Raw genomic sequence first — 22,574 nt, forward strand, 5'->3', positions numbered from 1 at the left:
ATCTATGACGATAAAACATAGAATAACAATTTGATGCTATCCATAAAGACTTGTGTATTATGGTTAGATTGTTATCACCTTTTAGCCTATATCGTATAAAGCCATAAATAAAGCTGTAAATAAAGAGAAAAATAACTACATAGTTTATCAATTGCTTCCGTACCCCATCAACCTAGTCAAAGCTAAAAGAAAATGAAATGAAATGGAGTCTGCTCCTAACCTGGGCTAATGAAGACGGGCATACCCCATACAGTGTGCTATGAGGGAAATTTTGCCCGGGCAGCGGCGCTACGGCCTACTCTTATATCGAATTCCAACTGCCAGGGGATCTTTTACGTGCACGCCAATGTGCACACGGGACCTCGGTTTATCGTCCCATCCGAACGACTAGACAGCTGTCCTTGTCAGGCCCTCCGTCCTGCATCACTGACAAGGGGAAACCACGCACAGCTAAAAGATAGTGAGAGAAAGTGTTACTCAGACAATTTGATTAAAATACAGATTTATATTCCGTTTCGGTTTTTTTACACTTTCGATGGCCTCTACTACATGAAGATCTGATCGGTTGTAGTGAAAGGTCGCGTCAGAGGTCATACGAGCGACGTCAGACATTTGATTAAACAATCAGCGTTGATGTTTCTAGTGGGTTACCCACAGTTCCGTCCACCTCACGCCAAAATCTCGCCGTAACAGACCGTTTTATTGGCTAATAACTCACATCATCCAGAACGCGGGTTATATAATAACTTTTCCAGATCCTAGAGTAGGGTTAGTGCTAAATGATAAGGCCAGCTCAATTTTTCGCCATAGGTCACGAGATGTAAACAGGGCTAGCACTAATCCTAACCCTGGACCTAGTCCCAATGCTTACCCTAACCCTAACCTACAATCTTGCCAACAATCACGTGCCCTAACCTTATTTACATTTCAGCGACCCTGACAAAACTGGAACTGGTCTTAATAGATTTAGCACCTAGTTTAGTAAATACAAGTAAAACGAAATTTTGAACTATCAAAAAAACGAAACGAAATAGGATCTATGTTTTAATCAGATTGATACAACATCAAAGTCACACTGATCCGCAGTGAATATTCGCTTGGCCGCTACAATCACTGATAAGGATGACATCGATGCGACTTAATGACTACAAAATATTAACTTTTTTCTTTCGACAAATTAAATTCTGAAACATTTTTTTCATTTTCGTTTGAATTGTTTGTAGGTAAAAATCATTTCCTATTTAGTGTAAATGGGTATTAAAATAAGTAAAATTCACCATTCAGCCCGAATCCGTGACGTCTTATGAAAACAATGCACGCGCTATTGAGCCAATGATGGACGCCGCGTGATGTGACTTCACGTGTCGAAACAGTCATCTGTAACAGAGATATTAAAAAATCTCTGTGAAACAGATTGCATCAAAGTATTCACAGCTAAAAGAAAGTAAGAGAAAGTGTTACTCAGATGGCGGCCAAAACACTACATCAAAGTTTACAGGCTGACATTCCATCAAAAAAATTGAAACAAGTATCATTGCACTATGGGCCAGGACCTGACTATGATATAATTAAAACCATCATGTAATTTGTGACGTCATATCAAAAATGGAAGTCCGTCAATCTATGCGCAATTGTCCACGTATGCTCAGTTTCGTGTCTTTGGTTTTGTTCGAAGAGCGTCGCCTCCAACAAGTTGAGTAGCGCTTGGGTACTAGTTCTGGATCGAAAAATATATATAAATTACTATACAAACATTAAAGGAGCTAAATCGCTAAAATTTGGGACATAGAAGTTGACACATATGGGGTCGCAGCGCATATAATAATGTAATATGAATGTATATAAAATTATTTACATTCAATCGTTTCCATTTTTACTCTAATTTCAAATCAGTTATGTTCGGCGAAATACGCCAGAAGTCTCAATTGAATGGCAATCTCTAGCGTCTGGTTATTCCAGTCTACACCGATAGTATTTTATGGCATCAGCGTTTGACAAGAATTATGGAATGTATCTAGCCTCGTTCTTCGAGTCCATTGTTACAAATGGCGCTGAAACGCATTATGGTAGGCCTACACGATTCGTGTACCAATGGTGAAATGTTTATTTTGTCTTAAATATTGGATATCAGAAGCCCAACTTTTCCCGGTAAAATAACAACATCAGTGTTGATTCATTTGACAAATAATTCGTGTTTTCAAAGTCGATATTGAGTTAGAGACTTAGCTACTTTAATAACACCTTAAAGATTGGAAAGATACATTTAAATTTGCGTAAGAGTATTTTGAAAATTCACAAAAAGGCTACTATCTCAGTCGTTCTTGCTGTACTAGACAGATTTTCTAGATGTGAAAAGGAAATGTCGAATGGATAGAATCTGAAGTTAAATGTTATAATGTCACTAGCTATCACAGAGATGAAGACTTACAATAGTAAATGGCTTAGTCAAATCCAGATTATACTAGAGAAATGGGTGAGATATTTACCGCCACAAAAAATAAAAATTTTAATACAGAATTCTTTTTACATTTATTTAAAACCTGATTACATGACATATATATCCACATTGATCCGAAGGGAATATTCGCTAAGCCGCTACAATCACTGATAAGGATGACATCGACTTAATGAACCAAAAATATTAACTTTTTTCCTCGGACAAATTAAATTTTAAAACCTTTTTTTTAATGTATTAGAAAAATAAATAAAGACGTTTGAAGTACATGTATTTGTAGGTAAAAATTATTTCCTACTTTAGTGCAAATGGGTATTAAAATGAGTAAAGGGCACCATTGTGTCACAACTTCACTATAATATATCTCGACGAATATTATATTGCCCGTTTGGCAGGGCCTATTTTAAGGTAATTTTCTCGGAGCACGTTCCTCTGGCAACGTTAATTCTAATGGATTTAGTACAATTATGGGCCTCTCTTCAGTGATATCTGGCACGCCTTTTTGCCCAAATTGAAACTTTCTGAGAGCACGTCTTTTTATTTCTCAGAGCTCAGGTTTCACTCATGAGGGCACGGACGTCAGGGACGTGCTTCAATGCCAGATACAATAGGCTAGTCGGTTGGTAGGTTCAATGCACTCGGCAAACCTCGGCAGATTCCGTTACTCTACATCTAGCCTCGGCTGTATGACGGTAAGTGATATGTACCTACGCCTATACAATTGCGATGCGGCACCGGTTTACTTATTAGGAAAACTTGCCGCTTTTAAAAAGAAGTTATCAAAATTACGGCGCTCGTATGTAGAATTTTTAGTGCAAAGTTGTCCTTGTTTGTAGAAAATCGAACAAACTTGAAAGAAAAACAGCTTCAGACTTTGAAATAATTGTACATAATAAAACATTCTTCAAAGGCGTCGTCATGGGCAACGCAGTTGGTAATCCGGAAACTTGATAGTAGTTCCAATGGAGGACTTCGTCATACAGCCGAGGCTGAGGTTTGCCGAGTTGGGGTTCAATGTACCATTTCCTCAGGCGTTCTGCATGATGACTATGAGGAGTATGGTATTGGTGTTTGGTGTTTACTAAATGAGTTTTAATGGCAGTAATAAATTAACGACGCAGTTCTGTTTATGGTAAACATATGTTGTACAGTTTATTATAAATCATCCAAACAACTAAAATAAACACGGCTATGTTTCTATTCTGATTCTCTTACAGTTTGTGCGAGAGAGAGAGAGAGAGAGAGAGAGAGACTAGGTCATTTCGGGGAAAACCCACTCGACACAAACTAGGTCATTTCTGGACTAACATATGGTTCAGTTTTAATTCAATAATTTGCTTGCTTTTAGGGGTCTTTTAGCAGTGGGAGGAAACCGGAGGAGCTAGAGAAACCCGACGAGGTTGGACAGGCGACCCTACTCCTTGTCACGTACAACCGTGGAATCGACACCACGCCAGTCGACTCGATAACAGACTTTATGATACAAGTTAGCAAGCATAATAAAAACTACAAGAGAAGCATGGTTATAAGCGTAGCTCTTATTAAAATACAGTTATTGCTTTCCCAGAAATTATATGAAGTGGAGGCAAGTCTTTAACTCAATATCATCCACACTCTTCGACATTGCAAATACGACTTATTGGTCAATTCAAATCAATAATGATGTTGTTATCTTACAGTGAAAAGATGGTCTTTCTGATATCCAAGTTACATGGCATGCCCAGATTGCCGGAGATACGTCATCACACACTACTACGATAACATCTTAATGAATATCAGTTTGCTACTCATCTTGCTGTTGTTGTTATATTCACGGGACCTCAGTTTTCCGTCCAATCCGAACGACTAGACACTGTGTTCAGCACTTTCAAGGGGAACCCACGCTAGAAAATACCGCGGAACTTTCTGGGCCAACACTTGGGGCATCTTACGCACTGACCACCCTAACAACCATGATGTTAGTCTAATTTTAGCCAATCACAACCCTGCATTTTTCGGACCATATCTAATTTTTCACCGCTTAAAGATGCATTATGTAAGAATATATTTGCCTATTGCAGGCCTTTCTTTGGGCCTTAGATGTTATAAATCATTAAGACATTTATTAACATGACAAGACCATAATCAACTCTAGATCATCGGATCGCTCCGATTTTAAGTGGATTAGAACGGTTCGGCTATTTAATACTTTAATTTAAAAATGGAGAAGCGAGGCTAAGACTTGATTGACCAGTACGGTGGTTACGACCAATGCGCACATTTTGTCACAACTAAAACTCTTTATCTAAATTTAACATAATACCCCTTTAATCTACGCTGCATTGGCCGAGAAAGTTCATCCAGATTTTCCGGCGTGGTTTCCCCTTGTCAGTGATGCAGGACGGGGGGCCTGACAAGGACAGATGTCTAGTCGTTCGGATGGGACGAAAAACCGAGGTCCCGTGTACATATTGGCGTGCGCGTAAAAGATCCCTTGGCAGTTGGAATTCGATATAAGAGTAGGCCGTAGCGCCGCTGCCCGGGCAAAATTTTCCTCATAACACACTGTATGGCGTATGCCCGTCTTCATTAGCCCAGTTTAGGAGCAGAACTGTAGGACGTTAAACCCCATTTCATTTCATTTCATTTTTTAATCTACGCTACAATGGACTCAAATTTTTTATTTAAGCTTGGAAGAGATTAAAAATCACTCAAGTGGCTATAAATTAGCGAAGTAAAGTGCTGATAAAATTTTACCACGAAGGAACCACTTTGCTATGCCCCATATATAGCCACGGCGGCTTATTGAGTAAGACGCTGGCTCGCTAGTCTGGAGGAATCGGGTTCGCTCCCGGTGTTGGCTAAGATTTTCCATCGTGATTTCCCCTTGTCAATGGAGCAGGACGGAGGGCCTGACAAAAACAGCTGTCTAGTCGTTCGGAATCCCGTGTACACATTGGCATACACGTAAAAGATCCCCTGGCAGTTGGAATTCAATATAACAGTAGACCGTAGCGCCGCTGTCCGGGCAAACATTTCCCTCGTGACACTATATGGCGTATGTTGTCTTCAGTAGCCCAGTCGGTGTAGAACAGTAGAATGTTAAACCCTATTTCATTTCGGTGTTCGATCCCTGCATTGGCCGAGAAAGTTCATCCAGATTTTCCGGCGTGGTTCCCCCTTGTCAGTGATGCAGGACGGTGGGCCTGGCAAGGACAGCTGTCTAGTCATTCGGATGAGACGAAAAGCCGAGGTCCCGTGTACACATTGGCGTGCACGTAAAAGATCCCTTGACAGTTGGAATTCGATATAAGAGTAGGCCGTAGTGCCGCTGTCCGGGCAAAAATTTCCCTCATAGCACACTGTATGGCGTATGCCCGTCTTCATTAGCCCAGTTCGGAGCAAAACAGTAGGACTTTAAACCCCTTTTCATTTCAATTTCCTATTTCATTTCATTTTCCTACGAACCTCAGAACAGTAAGACGTTAAAACCCCATTTCATTTCCAACGAACCATACCTACAATAAGTAGCGCAACGCTTTAGACCACTAGACAACCCAATCCGTTGACTTATATAACAAGTAATGCTTTAGAAACGTAGATAACCATTGTACAACTAAATGTCAGATTTATATAATATTAGAAACACATGTATACAATACATGTCGACGTCATACATACAACAAAAACACCGAGCGGATAGATAAATATTAGCACGCGACGGCTAAGACTATTATAACGAGAACACCGGGAATATATAGGCTAAACATAATTTGTATAATTGTCCTTTTGAACCACACTAACGTGGCCTTTAATAAATATTTTTGTTAAAATATAGAATCCTAAAATGGAATCTTACCATTTTGTCGTATCCAGGAATACCTCTGGTTATCTCCGACTTGAGGCGTGCTAATCCTCTTCGCAAAGCGATCCTACCATTGCTTCGGTAACATGAAAAGTTTCTGATAACAACACGAACTGATCGCGCGCTTCCTGCAACTAGGTTTAAAGAAGCAGAACACGCGCTGCCTTCCGCTAATCGGAGGTGGCGTCTGACATCATGAGGTATGTATCTCAGCTAGTTTGTAAGTGTATATCTACACGATTCAGGTTTATATTATAGATAGACTAACTGTCAAAATATCATAGTCTTATCTTCCACTGATAACATTCTGAAGCACTAAGAAAAGTGCTTACATCACAGTTCTGCTCCGAACTGGGTAAATAAAGACGGGCATACGCCATACAGTGTGCTATGAGGGAAATTTTGCACGGATAGCGGCACTACGGCCTACTCTTATATCAAATTCCAACAGTCAAGGGATCTTTCGCGTGCATGTCAATGTGTACACGGGACCTCGGTTTTTCGTACCATCCGAACGACTAGACAGCTGTCCTTGTCAGGCCCTCCGTCCTGCATCACTGGCAAGGGTGAGGAACCACGCCGGAAAATCTGGATGAACTTTCTTGGCCAATGCAGGGATAGATCACCCGACCTCCAGGCTTGCCCACTTAGCCACCGTGATCCCCTTACATAATAGAACAACTTCACTAATGAGGAAAACACATTGCACCATCTGATTCGTGTAAAGCGCGCATTAGATCATCACGTCTGTCATTGGCGTGGTTTCGAATCCTCACTTGTACGTGACAAGTGGAGGTCCAACTTCGTGGGTTTTCTCCGGAACCTCCGGTTTAATCCCACACCTAAAGACCCCTACGTGCATGAAGTAAAATTAAACCATAAGTTTGTCCCGAAACGAAATGGGGTTTCACGTCCAACGTTTCTGTGCCGAATGGGCTAATGAAGACGGACCCATCATTCTGTAACACTAGGTTACTTTCTAAAACAGATGAATTTTTATTTTATGTAAAGACAAGAAATGAATCCGGGTTTAACATCCCACTGTTCTGCTCCAGTTGGGTTAATGAAGACGGACACCTGCAATACAGTGTGCTATGAGAGAAATTGAGCCATGATAGCGGTATTCCGGCTGCCAAGGGATATTTTACGCATGGCGTTAACCTCCATTTCATTGCAATTAATATACAAAGCATGGCTACTTAAATTAAACCTTCTTTTCAACACCGACTGGGATAATGAAGACGGGCATATGACATACAGTGTGCTATGAGGGAAATTCTGCCTGGACAGTGGCGCTACGGCCTACTGTTATATCGAATTCCAATTGTCAAGGGTTCTTATGGCACACTGCATGGCGTAAGCACATATTCATTTTAAAACACGGTCGGAGGTGGGGTGGGGCGAATGGTTAGCGCGTGCGGGTTGTATCATAATGTCTGTCTTTGAGTCAACTGGCGTGGTTTCGAGTCCTCGGTTGTAAGTGACAAGGAGAAGGGTCGCCTGTTCAACCTCGCGGGTTTCCTCCCACTACTAAAGACTCATACACAGTTAAAAATAAAAATAATAAGGTAGTTTACACCTATTCGGGTGGAAACTAGTTGCAACCTAAATATGGGTAACTCCCAGCCTTTAGTGGTGTAAACCGACAACACCCAAGTAGTGTAGAACATTACACCAATTCAGGTGGAAACTAGTTGCCACTTCCAGTAGTGTAATCTGCCGGGTGCACTCAGATAGTGTAATGTTACACTTAAATAGTTTACACTCTTGGGTGTAGATAAGCTTTACCCCTCAAGGATGTTTTGTAAATTACACTTTCATTTTAATTGTTACACCAATGCGGAGGTAATTTGTTTTGTTGGATATTTATTTCAAGCCAAAAACTTCTAAATTCAGAAAACTTGAAATTGGCTATCGGTCTCTATGATAATAATTAGTAAATGGCGTTTAACCCGACACAGATTGCCTGGAGGTCGGGTGTTCGATCCCTGCATTGGCCGAGAAAGTTCATCTGGATTTTCCGACGTGGTTTCCCCTTGTCAGTGGTGCAGAACTTAGGGCCTGACAAGGACAGCTGTCTAGTCCTTCGGATGAGACGAAAAACCGAGGTCCCGTGTATACATTGGAATGCACGTAAAAGATCCCTTGGCGGTTGGAATTCGATATAAGAGTAGGCCGTAGCGCCGCTGCCCGGGCAAAATATCTCTCATAGCACACTGTATCGCGTATGCCCGTCTTCATTAGCTCAGGTTAGGAGCAGAACAGTAGGACGTTAAACCCCATTTCATTTCATTTCATTTCATTTCCGACACAGATTACATATAGACCGTCGGCTACTTCGTTTCATTTTACAACGACATTAAATTGACAAATACCCATCAGACTGATTCAAATTCAACTGCTGTTGGGCAATAAGATAATCTGCATCAATTTACAATGAAAATAAATCATGAGGAAAAATCAATACACATATGCTTACAATTTAGCGGAATAATGTGGTTTATTCATTTATGCACCTCGCCTGAATTAAGAATTATTGTACTTGGTAATATTTTGAAACATTTACACGTCTAAAACAATCTATACTTTACTAATTATGAAAATGAAATGAAATGGAATGGGGTTTAACGTCCTACTGTTCTGCTCCTAACCTGGGCTAATGAAGACGGGCATACGCCATACAGTGTGCTATGAGGGATATTTTGCCCGATCAGCGGCGCTACGGCCTACTCTTATATCGAATTCCAACTGCCAAGGGATCTTTTACGTGCACGCCAATGTGTACACGGGACCTCGGTTTTTCTTCCCATCCGATCGACTAGACAGCTGTCCTTGTCAGGCCCTCCGTCCTGCATCTCTGACAAGGGGAAACCACGCCGGAAAATCGGGATGAACTTTCTAGGCCAATGCAGGGATCGAACACCCGACCTCCAGGCTAGCGAGCCAGCGCCTTACCCACTTAGCCACGTGATCCCCTTACTCATTATGAGTAGACATTCTAAAATGAGTTATAGCGCAATTAACGCCATATTTACCCCCCCCCCCCCAAAAAAAAAGAAAACACGGGATGAACTTTCTCGGCCAATGCAGGGATCGAACACCCGACCCCGAGGCTAGCGAGCCAGCGCCTTACCCACTTAGCCACGTGATCCCCTTACTCATTATGAGTAGACATTCTAAAATGAGTTATAGCGGAATTAACGCCATATTTAAAAAAAAAAAAAACAAAAAAAAAAAACACGCACAAATTGGAGTACACAAATACTTTTGTAAGGCAAGATACGGTGTAAACTTGACACCATATTTGGAGAAATGTTTCCCTAAAATAATTACACCTGTTGGTGTAAATACAATGAAACGCTTGTAGAGGGGTAGCTCACCCAAACACCCTTTAGCGGCTATAATTACACCTATTCTGGTGTTCAGTACTCATGAATATCGATTACACTTTTGCAACCCAATAAACGCTGTAAAATTAACGCTGTTCTGATTTATTCCCCAATAATAGTTACACCCTTTTGTGTAAATGCAGTATAACACTTGCAGTGGTGTAGCTTATCGAAAACACCCTACAATTACACCTATTCAGGTGTTTAGTAATCATGAATATCGATTACACTTGTTAGGTGTAGTTCTTTTAGTTGGTTACCCTTGGACATATATTACATTCAAAAAACCCTAGCTGTGGTGTAAAGTTTACACTTAATTAACACTGCTTATTGTTTTTAATTACACCCATTTTTAACAGTGTACGCGCAAGTGAATTATTGAAATAAAATTGAACCATATGTAGGTCCCGAAATGACCTAGTTTAAACCTCATTTCTCTCTCTCATTAGCACAGTCGGTGCAGAAAGGTAGAAACGTTCGACATAATCCAAGCATGCGCCTACAAGTGTCATCGAACAGCTGAACAGAACCAGCGGAATATTTAGTCGATGCCCTGGCAAATTCATATTTAAACATACATTATGCAAGAGCTAAATTTGCCTATTGCTGGTCTTTCTTTAGGCCTGAAATGTTATCTAAATTATTAATTAGACATTAATTAACTTATCGAGACCATAATCACCTCTCGATGGCATCGCTAGCCCGCGATGTTTATTGGATTAGGTTCCGATTTGCTGTTCGACTTCCATTCATAATTTAATCATAAAATGGATAATCGAGACTATGTTGTTTTTTTTATCTTACCGACTTTAGTATTGATGATCGAGGATAGGCCGAAAATTCAATCGCTAAAATCTCGGTTCGGAGTGGATCAATTTGACTGGAATTTTCAGCAAATTCCCTTTACATTATGTAGTTTTGAACTTTTATAGTGAGAACTGCCAGCTCTTTATCTTATCTCTCATAATGTATCTTTAATCTCTGTAAATTCCACAAGTTTTGAAATCGATCAGTTTTGATCTGTAAAATGTTAAAAGATTAATAATAAACATTTCGATTTGAGGTTCATTCATATTTACGGCTAGAATAAATTTGTTTTTAGGGACATCTTTTAAAATATCTGGAATAGTATCTCTGTGTTTAGTTTTTAAACTAATATCGCGTACGCCATGATATACATTATAATTTCGCGTCATGGCGATCTTAAAGAAATCCGTATCAGAGTTAATCCCTGGATTAAAGATGCTTTTCATCACTAATCCTGATGAATTAAATATATTTTCCCCTTTGATCATGTCGTTCCGAATCACGTTTTTTTTCTTCGCCGTCGTCGAAGTGATGTCTTTGTCCGTACAGTTGTACCAAAGTCCCCCATTCACGGTTGAATATATTCCAGTGATTTCGGATTGCAACATTCGAAAATACTCTAATGACAGAAAAAGTCCTGGTGTTGATGTGATCGGATTGGAGCGTATAAAATCCAGAACGATAGTGATCGAGTCATTAATTCCAGGTGTGAACTCTGTGGCATACAAGATCAAAGCAAACCGACCGTTTGCCGATTGTTTACATTTATTTATTGCCCTACCAGAAGTGAGAGGGGTTCCACGAGGTGGGTTGAGTATTTTCAGGTCGCTGTAATCGGCCAAATTATCGTCCCAAATCCCTAAATACTTTTCACCACCTCGGAATGTTTCTTTGAATGTTTTTAAGACGGCACCGATTCTCGAGCTGTTTGTGTCATTTCTGATATAAAGCTTGTTGATCCAGTAAAAATGATCTGATTTTCCTAAATGTTCAAGAGTGGGTATCACCTTTGTTGAATCCAGGTCCAGTTTTAATATAATGTATTCGTCTGGATGGGTATTCTCTAATATCCAGGCAGAAATATCGATTACATTCACGGTTTTGTTAACAAATGTAGAATCTGTCAACGATCCCGATTGAACTTTAACTGTTTCGTGTGAAGTACCGCACATGGCGGGAATGAACGTGTGCTGTCGATATACACTGTAAAGAGGTTTATATGAAATTTCTGGAATAAATGAGAATATAGTGTATTTCAAAGATTGAGGATACGTGTCTAAAAATAACTGGACACTTAAAGGAAACGATCCACCACAATTGATAAATATTAAACGCGGTAAATAATCTTTGAATTGTCGGTCCAATTCTTTCTTTTTGCTTGACCGCGGGTGACTGCTTGAAGGACCGCGAGTAAATGTTTCTGGGTTTCGATGCCCACCTCTTATTCCAATGACTGGCGATCTGTTTCCAAAATTCTTCAAAACGAAATGATCGAATAAGATGCCCCCAGTAACGCACAATACTACAAACACACACTTCTTATACCACCCAGCTGACAGCCTCATTTTAACAAACAAGTCACAACTCTATGGAATACAATCACTGCTTATAACTGACCGACGTTTTGACTACACCTCTCTATAGTTCAATTCCATTGAAACAAGTTTAGCCTCATTGTAATCCGGTCTATTAAGGCACGTAGGCCTAGATATGGTTTGTTAGATACCGTGTGCACTAATACACTCCCATTTAAAGAACCTGGGTATATGTAGTATTGATCATATAGATAATAGCACTGAAGTAAATCTGTTTTTTTTCTCGATGTAACAGCTCTCGGCAATTGATAAGATTTTTTAGAATATTAAGACAACAGCTGTGGCTATTGTAGTTATTAATTGGAATGTTTAACATATTAATAACATACACACCGAGGTGTAAAATATTTTATTAAACAATTACATTATTAAACAATCAACTCAATAATTATGGCGCGGCTGGTTCAGAAAAGTAAGACGTTAGTCCCCATTCAGTTTCTTTTATTATAGCCCCCCCCCCCCCCTTGTCAGTGGTGCTGGACAGAGGGTCTGGCAAGCGACAAGTTATAGTTGTTCCAGTGGCGGCGCCAGCCGTCGGTGATTGGAGGGGCAAAGCTGGGGCAAAGTCCAAGGTTAAGGGGGCAAAGGCACGAGCTTCAACTAGAGGTAGGGGGCCTCCCCCACCAGAAAATTTTGAAAAACAGGTTGCCGGAAATGCAGCCTGGCAGTATTTCAGGCACAGAACGACGAGGTAAAGTGTCAAACGAACGGACTTGCGAATCACGACGAAGCCCACTCATGAGCGTCAAAGTAGGGAGTCCTCCCCCAGAAAATTTTGAAAAATAGACTGCCGGAAATGCTGTCTTAGAGTATTCTGTCAGGCACCGATCGTCGAGATAAATAGATCTGACCAGATACCGTCCGTCGCCTGATCACTAGTTTATCCGACTAGAGAACAAAATGTCAAACGAACGGACCTCAACGAATTCCCCTTGTGAGCGCCAAAGTAGCGACTCCATTGGGGGCCTCGCCAAGAAAATTTTGAAAAATAGACTGTCGGAAATGCTCTACAACATGAAAGTTTATAACTGAGTGTGGATGTGGGATTTATTCACCGTAGAAGGTATTGATTACCGAAACGTATCACAAATCCTTTTTTTTTATTTTCTAAAATTATTGGGGGGGCAAACAGAGGGCAGACCAGATTAATGCCCCCCCCCCCCTTGCGCTGCCACTGATAACCAGAGACAAAACCAGTAGAGGATTACAAATATAACCAGAGACAAAACCAGACGATCATTTGGCTAATAAAGTATGTAGCAGAGGAGAGTATGCGTCACAAGTTGGAGGGGGGGGGGTCCACATCTAGCCACCGACGCATGTTACTGCATATCACTACATATTTGATTTGGTTGCCGAACTGCATAGTGCTACAACTGCCAGTCGTCTGTAAGAGGCGGGGGAGCGGAGCTAACCGTGTATACTTAGACTTAAATCAGTTTATATAGACAAATTATCAATATCATATCAAATATCAGGGGTGGGTCCTCCACCCCCACCCCTCGTTCAGCTACATAAAAAAATTGTAAAACAACACTTTTATGAGAAAAGTGTCACGGTCGTGTGCTTTATCCTTTATCATCAGATAGTAGGGATGGGATGGCCAATCAAAGCGCGAGATAATGATATAGACATTTGTGATATCACAATTAATGCTTTGCATCAATGAAATTGAATCACAATGTGATCCTATTAATTCATATTTTTTTTTTACGTCCAACGGGCTGTTGGGTTTCTCTCTTTAAAAAGCTCAGTGTGTATGTATGCCTACGTAATTTGGAGACGATGATGGGATCATGCGTCAAATTCCCTTAACAGGAACCTGGCAAACCCACTCCTGCAAAACTTTCTGGATCCGCGTCTGAATATTTCCTCCGTCTCGCTCGTAGATGCAAGTGCCCTTTCCACCCTTTTCCACACAGAAATCTAAGACGAGGTTAGTTGTAGGGACAAACGTACAAAATAATAGAAATTCTTATAGTGCGCTAAACTCCAGAACAAATTGTCTGCTCAAAGCCCTAACAAAATAGGTTTATCTGTAAGAAATTTCAAACTGGTAGGCCTCGTAAGACAGAGGGCATGAGCAGGCTTTCACAATACCTCTGAAAAATCGGAGACTAAAGGGGAATAACTCCTAGTTGTGTGCAGGATTCAGACAGGCAACTATTTTGCCATTGACTTCAAAACGAAAATCGTGCCATTTCGTGGCCTGTACTATAAACTTTTTATTAAACAGTGATCTTAATATTTATAGCATAAAGTGGCCAACATCTCAAAATTATCTGCTAAAAAATCAATTTGTTGGTGTGTCCACAAGTTGATGTGGTGATGAAGAGCAACAACCCATGAAGTCATTATCTGAACTAATTAAAATAAATCAATTTGTTGGTGAGTTCACAGGTTGATGTGGTGAAGGTGGGCAACAATCCATGAAGTCATTATCTGAAATAATTAAAATTTGAGATGATTCTATTTGTTCCTGATGTCAACATACCAGTAAGTAGATGATAACTGTTATTGAAAATCCTTGATAATTAATAGGCTTTTTCATCAAGTCAATCAGATAATACTAATCTGTAGAGCATCCACAAAATCTTGTAAGTGATCAAGGGCCACAACTCTAAAAGTAATTATTAGACAGAGGTTTCGTCATCTCATGAAGATCAAGATTGACGGACAGACTGGGTGATGACAATATACGACCACATTTAAATAAAAATCAATTTACTGGAACAATTAGTTTGTAATTGATTCAAAGAAATCTGGCCCTAAAACCTTGCTATTTTTTAAAGAACTTGTTCTCAGTGCTGGATCAACAATGGGGCTGCATGTAAAGTTAAAATGATTGATGAATCACAACCAACAACCTTCAGTCAGTTAAATTGTCATGCTTCTGTACTTCTGGACATGAGTATTTCTTCCATATACCATCCCTGACATGATTTTTTCATTCATCAGCAAGGGACTGATTGCATCCATCCATGCAGAATGAGAGAGAGAGAGTGGGGGTTTAACATCAAAACACAAACTAGGTCATTTTGGGACTAACATGGTTCAATTTTATTTCAATAATTCGCTTGCACATTGGGGTCTTTAGCAGTGGGCGGAAACTGCAGGACCTGGAGAAAACCCATGAGGTTGGACAGGCGACGCTACTCCTTGTCACATACAATCAGGGAATCAAAACCACGCCAGTTGACTCAATGACAGACTTTATGATTCAACGCACATGCGCTAACAATTCGGCCATCCACTCCCCAAATGCAGAATGTGATGGGGCTCCCATCAAGTTAATCCGACCCTGCTTGTGCTGAAATAATAAAGTTAACATACAATTTCAACACATATTCAGTTTGAAAATTTGTTTGTTTTCCATACATTTGTATTTATATTACTCCAGCCAATATCAATCCACTCTAATTATATAAAAACACAGAAAACCTGATCACATATTCCAGGAAATCATAAATCATCTATATTCATGGTCTCTTCAAAACATTGCCCAATATACTAGTATCTGTTTTCCATCAGTATATGTGTGTTCGAGTTTATTATTCTAACCAGTTACTAAAATGTCTCTGAAAGATCATCTTTTCTAATATTGCATATTTACATTTTAAATCTACATCATCATCAATACTTTCCACAGTGAAAGATCATCTTTTTTAATATTGCCTATTTACATTTTAAATACTTTCCACAGACTACCGACTTGTTGTGTTTCTAGAACAACTTTAACTATAAAATGAAGTATATCAGTACTAAACAACAGTTTATAAATTTTACGTGAGCGGGAAAGGCAACACTCCCGTTAACACTACCAGATTCCTGTGTTTCTAGAACAACGTCAAATAATGAAGTATTCATGTATCAGTACAAAACCACAGTTTATAAATTTTACGTGAGGGGGAACGGCAACACTCCCTTAAATAAATGTAGCAGAGTCTGGACAGTTTATAAAGTTGTTGAATGAGTTATTAGTCCCATCTTGAAGTTTTGGCTCGAGCTGTTATGGAACCATCTAAATTAATTGTGTTATAATGGTTGCTCTTCTTGTCATCTGTGACGTTCATATAGATCATGTATCCAACACATCCTAGGAATGCAGTTAGCCCTACTGTCATCACAAATTTATTCTAAAAAATAAAATTGGTAAAAGAAAACCATAAATTATACACATTCAGAAAAATATTGTTATAACTGGTAAAAGAAAATCATAAAACAAAATACGAATGAAAAATATATTTAATTAACAAGTACCAGCGTACAAAGGACCAGGAACCGAGTATAACGTTATCACAGCCATCTTGGAATTCTGACGTCACATCAAAAGGGTAAAGTCTAAAAATTAGAGCCAACTGCAGATTTCTTCATGGTCGCGAGATGTAAATAGGGCTTGGGCATGTGATTGTTGACGAGATTGTGAGTTAGGGTAAGGTTAAGATCTAGGGTTAGCCCTTTTTACATCTTGTGACCTTTGACCAGCATACTACAGACCAGGAACTGAGTATGATGTCATCACAGCCATCTTGGAATTCTGACAGCATATCAAAAGGGAAAAGTCTAAAAATTAGAGCCAACTGCAGATTTCGTCAAAGTCGCGAGATGGAAACTGAGTTAGGGAACGTGATTTTGAGTTAGGGGTAAGGGTTAGGTCTTGGCTTAGCCCTGTTTACAATCTCGCGATCTTTGACCAAATCTGCAGTTGGCCTTAAAGGCTCAATACCACGCTTGATGTAACTGAATAATATGTCCCAATCTTTATTCTGGTCAACAAATTGTACTATTTTAGAATATTTCAATTAATTGATGATACAAATTTTATCTTAACACACCTTATTTAAAAATTTTGAAAAATTCAACATAATGGTTTGAAACGTCTAACGTAAACCTTTTCAAATGAAACTTTGATTTAAAAATATTTTCGAACCCTCTGGACCAATAAAATAGGATGTAATGGATAATTTACACAACAGGTAGGACACTTAAACATTAGTACTTAGATGATCATGATAGAGATATTATTTATTTTCTGGAGCTTTCAAGCCAGCAAGAGTGTTATTGTCCCTTTAAGTTTTAGGCCTTACCATATCAAAAGTCATGTTCAAGGAACAAACCTTTTTTTTATTGCTGAGGGCTAAATGTATTATGAATTTATTCAAGCTTCGTAACCAGTAATGATGTAAAGGTTACGGCCGTAGGCCTACATCACTACATGACATAGGCATAGCCCACAGTACGTACCGGTTTGGCATATAATTCGAAGTTAACTGCTCTAAAAACGCTTGTTGATTTGGCTTTTCCAAAGCCCGAATCTCTAATTTCAAATAAACCGAGCTTCCTTGGCTTTGTCTCATCTTTAGAAGTTTTATCACTCATTTTAAATAATTCCTCTTTAACATGGTTTCCAATCCCTTATTTTAGCGGCCATGACAGAGGGACCACTTATTGTAGGAAATACAACTTCGCTCAAAATCATTTATTCTTGACTTGGTATAGGTTATTGTGCAACAAATGTCTTTTGTGATTCAACATTTCACACATTTACCAATGCAACCAGAAACTAAAATTGTTTTCTTTTATAAATTTTAATTTTTATGAAAAAATATATTTCATTAAATAAATGCGCCTAAGGGATCAAGTTTATTAGTATTTTGGACAGAGTTATAGAGTGGAACGCTTTGGTTCTTTTTGCATTTTCAAAAATAGACGTGTTTTATATTGGTTTAAAATCAGCTATGATTCTTGGGAATATTATTATTCTAGGAAACAATACTTTCTGAAATAACAGATAAATTGTTTATTTAGTTGGTATTTCGTTTCTTGGTAGGGAAATTCCATAATATTTGCTATGATTTCCCGAATGGCGGCCAGTTTGATTCATCTTCATTAATGCCTTTAGTGCTCAATAATGTCTTCAAAAACGAAAAGAGCATTGTACAAACCAGTTCAAAAACAAGCTGTTACACCAAAGAGAACAAGGTAACTCCTGAAAACATTTACATTCTCAGATTGATCTTTGATTTTCAAAGCCATACCAGTAACCAAGGGGATGACATACAAGTATTAGAATAAGAATGCTAAAAAAAGATTTGCATAAATTATAAAATCCATTACTGAATACTAATAGGTAGCACAACATTTGGACACAGATCACTAAAGATTTCCCCATTGACTCCAATGTTAATTCTCGTATCTTAGACCGGCTCTAACTTTTTCCCAAATTTTCGTTGGGTAGAACGCTTTCTACCACAGATGGAGCAACATGTGGCAACCACTTGCCCAAAAGCACGTATGAGGTTCTTCATGAAAAACTTGAGATACACAAGCTGGAAGTAGAGACAAGTAAACATGCAATTTCAGGCCCTACATTTCAACGTAACCAACCTCTCAACTCTTAAATTGTATCCTTCCGCATCAAAATTATGACTATTCACCAAACCCTTTTCCTCAATTCTACACCAAAAAGTCAAGGGGGAAAAAGGAAAAGGAAGAGGAAGACTAAAAATAGCTTTGGCCCTTGTTTCGTGGGTGACGGCGTAGGAATATTTGGTGATCTGTGTCCTATATAGGGGTGAAACTTCAGGGATCACCAAAAGGCCTTTTTTATTTCCTTCCCATGTGTTCTGGCAACATGCCGGTGAAAGAAAATCAAAATCAAAGAATAACTGTAAAAATGATGGCCCTTTAAGTACACATGCTGCTTTATGTACACTGGTGCATCTCAGGTCCATAGGCCTTTTGTGCTAAAATTTAAAAATCTTTCTTATTAAAGGCAGTATCTGAGTTCTGTGAAAAAATTAGACAAGTAACAAAGAAACTACATAGAAAACACTCATAATTTGGAATTTTTTTCAAAAATATAATTTTTTACTGCCATGTGATGAAAAATGTACAAAATTTACATGTAGCATCTCTCAAAATACCAATAATTTTCCACTTTTTTAAATATCCAGACGGACAAGAAATATATTTTTAGAATCTGTGGACAATATGCAAACAGAAAAAATGCAAACCAGTTGCAATGATTGTAATATTAGAGATCTATACTGAAACATGTATGTCTACCCCCTGAACATGCCACTGATTGAATTAATCTAATCTATGGTTGCAGAACTTACATTACCAAAGGAATCTGTCTAACAGCTATGTTTTACCATCCCTGGCTAACATATATGCACATATAAACTAAAATAGGTGCAATAAATATGAATTATGGTTAAAAATAGGCCTTGATGAATGAAAAAAATGCCATATTTGGTCTATGATCACCCCTCTCTAACAGAAGGGTCACAGAATACACAATTTTAAAAATTTGGGAATATTTCAATGTTTCCAACATCTCAAACCTCAGAGGCATGTTACAAATTTGTATTGCAATCCTTGTGCTGAAGCAAGATGTCTGGAACTTTACATTAATTTCCTGAAAAAATGAAGTCAAAAAAGTAGTCATGACAGACTTGACAACATAAAAAGAGGCCTGAAAAGGAGAAAAATTAACATTTTATTGTTTTATAGGCAACATAAATGCAGCAAACACCACAAATGCTGGATTTTGATAAGGAAATATTGAACATTAAACTGACATTTACACATCTACACCATTTTACATCTGGGTCTGGTCTCATTGGCCTGAAATGCCTCAGGGTTCTACGTTTGACTCTGAACAAATAAGGGTTAGAAATCCTTGAAATGCACAAAAAAAATATTTTTGGGTGAAAAATAACATTCTTAGCTGTAATTCAACCACAAATTCCAATTAAGATCATTTACATGTCAACACAGGTGCATTTAAATCCCTCAAAACACATTAATAGAAAAGGGTGGGGCATTTATTGCCTCTCTAAACAGAATGATGGAGTAAAAAATGTCTAGAAAGGCTGGGATATTGCTTCCTACATGAAGGAAATGCAGGAATTTAATGTTTCAAAGAAGAAAAAAATGCTTATTCTGGGTAAAATAGTGGCAAAATTGAGCCAACCCCTGTTTTGAACATTTTGTACAAACCCATCTGCTGTACATTATTGTCCCCCGCCTTTCGAAGAAAGCAGGGGACTATTAAAATGGGTTCGTCCGTCTGTCTGTCTGTCTGTCTGTCTGTCCGTCTGTCTGTCCTTCTGTCTGTCCGTCTGTCTGTCCGTCACACTTTTTGGGACACAATAACTCTCTTCCTAATTGAGCTAGAATGTTCAAACTTGGTGTATGTGTTTATTAGGTCAATGCCTTGATGGAGTTCGAAGATGAGCATTTTCCGCTTAGGGTGAGATAAGCAATTTGATTGGTTGATGCTTTGGGACACGATAACTCTCTTCCTAATTGGGCTAGAATGTTCAAACTTGGTGTATGTGTTGATTAGGTCAATGCCTTGATGGAGTTCGAAGATGAGCATTTTCCGCTTAGGGTAAGCAGAGATAAGCAATTTGATTGGTTGATGCTTTGGGACACGATAACTTTTAATTGAGCTAGAATGTTCAAACTTGGTGTATGTGTTTATTAGGTCAATGCCTTGATGGAGTTCGAAGATGAGCATTTTCCGCTTAGGGTAAGCAGAGATAAGCAATTTGATTGGTTGATACTTTGGGGCACGATAACTCTCTTCCTAATTGAGCTAGAATGTTCAAACTTGGTGTATGTGTTGATTAGGTCAATGCCTTGATGGAGTTCGAAGATGAGCATTTTCCGCTTAGGGTAAGCAGAGATAAGCAATTTGATTGGTTGATGCTTTGGGACACGATAACTTTAGTTCTAATTAAGTGAGATTGATGAAACTTGGTGTATAGTTTCATTACAGTAATACCTTGACTAAGTTTGATAATGAGCATTTTCTGCTCAGGGTAAGCAGAGCGATACGCAATTTGATTGGTCGAGACTTTGGAAAACAATAACTCTCCTACTTTGATTGTTAGACTATAAGTAAAGATATACTGTTTGATTGTTCAATACTTTGTAAAAGATAATTTGTGATAAATTTATATGTGTCCTCTAATTATTTTCCTATTTCGGCGGGGGACATCAGCCTCACTGTTGGCTTGTTAACTCAGTGTTACCAATTTTCAATTTTCTGTAGGAAAGCTGGAGCTATTTCTAAACCTGACAAACATGTAGATCCCATCTAAGTTACATTAGCAAAGAAAATATGGGCATTTTTAGACATTTTGACTCATTTTAGTAGTCATGAAAATATTAATTTCTATATCCAAATGGGGGGAATCTCAAGATTTTTTGTGAATATTCCTGATTTTTAGACAAAATTTGGTGAAATTTCAATACTGTTCATTTTATCTGTGCTTTCTGAGACTGAATAAGCCAACATTGGGCATTAGAATATTTTACTTACTGTTAAAAATTCAATAAAAATTGAAAATTGAGAAATTTGCAGTAAAATCACAATTTTTCTTCAAAACTTTGATTTTATTTTTTTTTAATTAACTTTTTTTAGTTTTTCTGTAGCCAAACTATTTTATTCATATTTTCTGAGAATTTAATCTTCATATTTTCAAAACTAAGGCATATCAGTGACAGCCTTATCACACACAGACAGGACACAGATCACTAAAGATTTCCCCATTGACTCCAATGTTAATTCTCGTATCTTAGACCGGCTCTAACTTTTTCCCAAATTTTCGTTGGGTAGAACGCTTTCTACCACAGATGGAGCAACATGTGGCAACCACTTGCCCAAAAGCACGTATGAGGTTCTTCATGAAAAACTTGAGATACACAAGCTGGAAGTAGAGACAAGTAAACATGCAATTTCAGGCCCTACATTTTAACGTAACCAAACTCTCAACTCTTGTATCCTTCCGCATCAAAATTATGAATATTCACCAAAACCTGGCAGAAAATGTATTTTCAAACCCTTTTCCTCAATTCTACACCAAAAAGTCAACAAAAATCGCCATGCAAAAGGGGGAAAAAGGAAAAGGGAGAGGAAGACTAAAAATAGCTTTGGCCCTTGTTTCGTGGGTGACGGCGTAGGAATATTTGGTGATCTGTGTCCATTTCTGCCCCCATCACTTCGGACTCGACACAGGCGACCTTTTAGACTCAGTTTGACGACGATTCAGACTTACATGACAACTTTTCGGACAGGTTTTTTGACTGTAGGCCTACTTGATGGCGAGCGGCAAATTTTACCCCCATATTTTTTTGGCCTAGTACGTTGACCCGACTACTTTTGACCCCAAACCCTAACCCTAACCCTAAGTAGCCAGATCAACGTACTGCGGCATATTTTTTTTATAAAGTCGTATTTGGCTTATTATTGTAAATTGATTTGACAGTTGTATTCAACCTGTCCTTTCAACTTATTCTCATGGCTACAATGTCACCTGTCCGAGACCGAAACGCTGAGGCCATATTTTTTCTTTGAGTCCGTAATGTTGTAAGTCTGTAATGATGCAGGACCGAAATGACATGTATGTAATCATTGAATATATCCCAATATAAAGAAAGAGTCCAGTACTGCTATACATAATACATAC

General features: G+C 38.7%; 3 protein-coding genes across 3 annotated transcripts in view; 1 reads left to right on the top strand and 2 right to left on the bottom strand.

The window, feature by feature from the left end:
- Window positions 1–6,472, bottom strand: part of LOC126815345 (calmodulin-beta) — a 31,105-nt gene extending 24,633 nt beyond the window's left edge. Inside the window, exon 1 of the mRNA XM_056099398.1 lies at window positions 6,294–6,472. Coding sequence (XP_055955373.1) covers window positions 6,294–6,296 — 3 coding nt within the window. The 5' untranslated portion in view covers window positions 6,297–6,472. The remainder of the gene's footprint in view (window positions 1–6,293) is intronic.
- A 3,694-nt stretch (window positions 6,473–10,166) lies between these two features.
- On the bottom strand, window positions 10,167–12,204 carry LOC126816530 (uncharacterized). Its single transcript, XM_050543160.2, has one exon. The coding sequence runs from the start codon at window positions 12,058–12,060 to the stop codon at window positions 10,663–10,665; it is 1,398 nt and encodes a 465-aa protein (XP_050399117.2). The 5' UTR covers window positions 12,061–12,204; the 3' UTR covers window positions 10,167–10,662.
- Window positions 12,205–17,947: 5,743 nt separating this feature from the next.
- Window positions 17,948–22,574, top strand: part of LOC126816526 (uncharacterized) — a 37,891-nt gene continuing 33,264 nt past the window's right edge. The window contains exon 1 of the mRNA XM_056099394.1: window positions 17,948–18,072. Coding sequence (XP_055955369.1) covers window positions 18,002–18,072 — 71 coding nt within the window. The 5' untranslated portion in view covers window positions 17,948–18,001. The remainder of the gene's footprint in view (window positions 18,073–22,574) is intronic.

Source organism: Patella vulgata, chromosome 3 (genome assembly GCF_932274485.2).
Source record: "Patella vulgata chromosome 3, xgPatVulg1.2, whole genome shotgun sequence".
In the NCBI taxonomy this organism is placed as follows: domain Eukaryota; kingdom Metazoa; phylum Mollusca; class Gastropoda; family Patellidae; genus Patella; species Patella vulgata.

Excerpts from the sequence above, each read along its gene's own strand:
- LOC126816530 (XM_050543160.2), bottom strand. The coding sequence starts at position 12,060 with ATGAGGCTGTCAGCTGGGTGGTATAAGAAGTGTGTGTTTGTAGTATTG.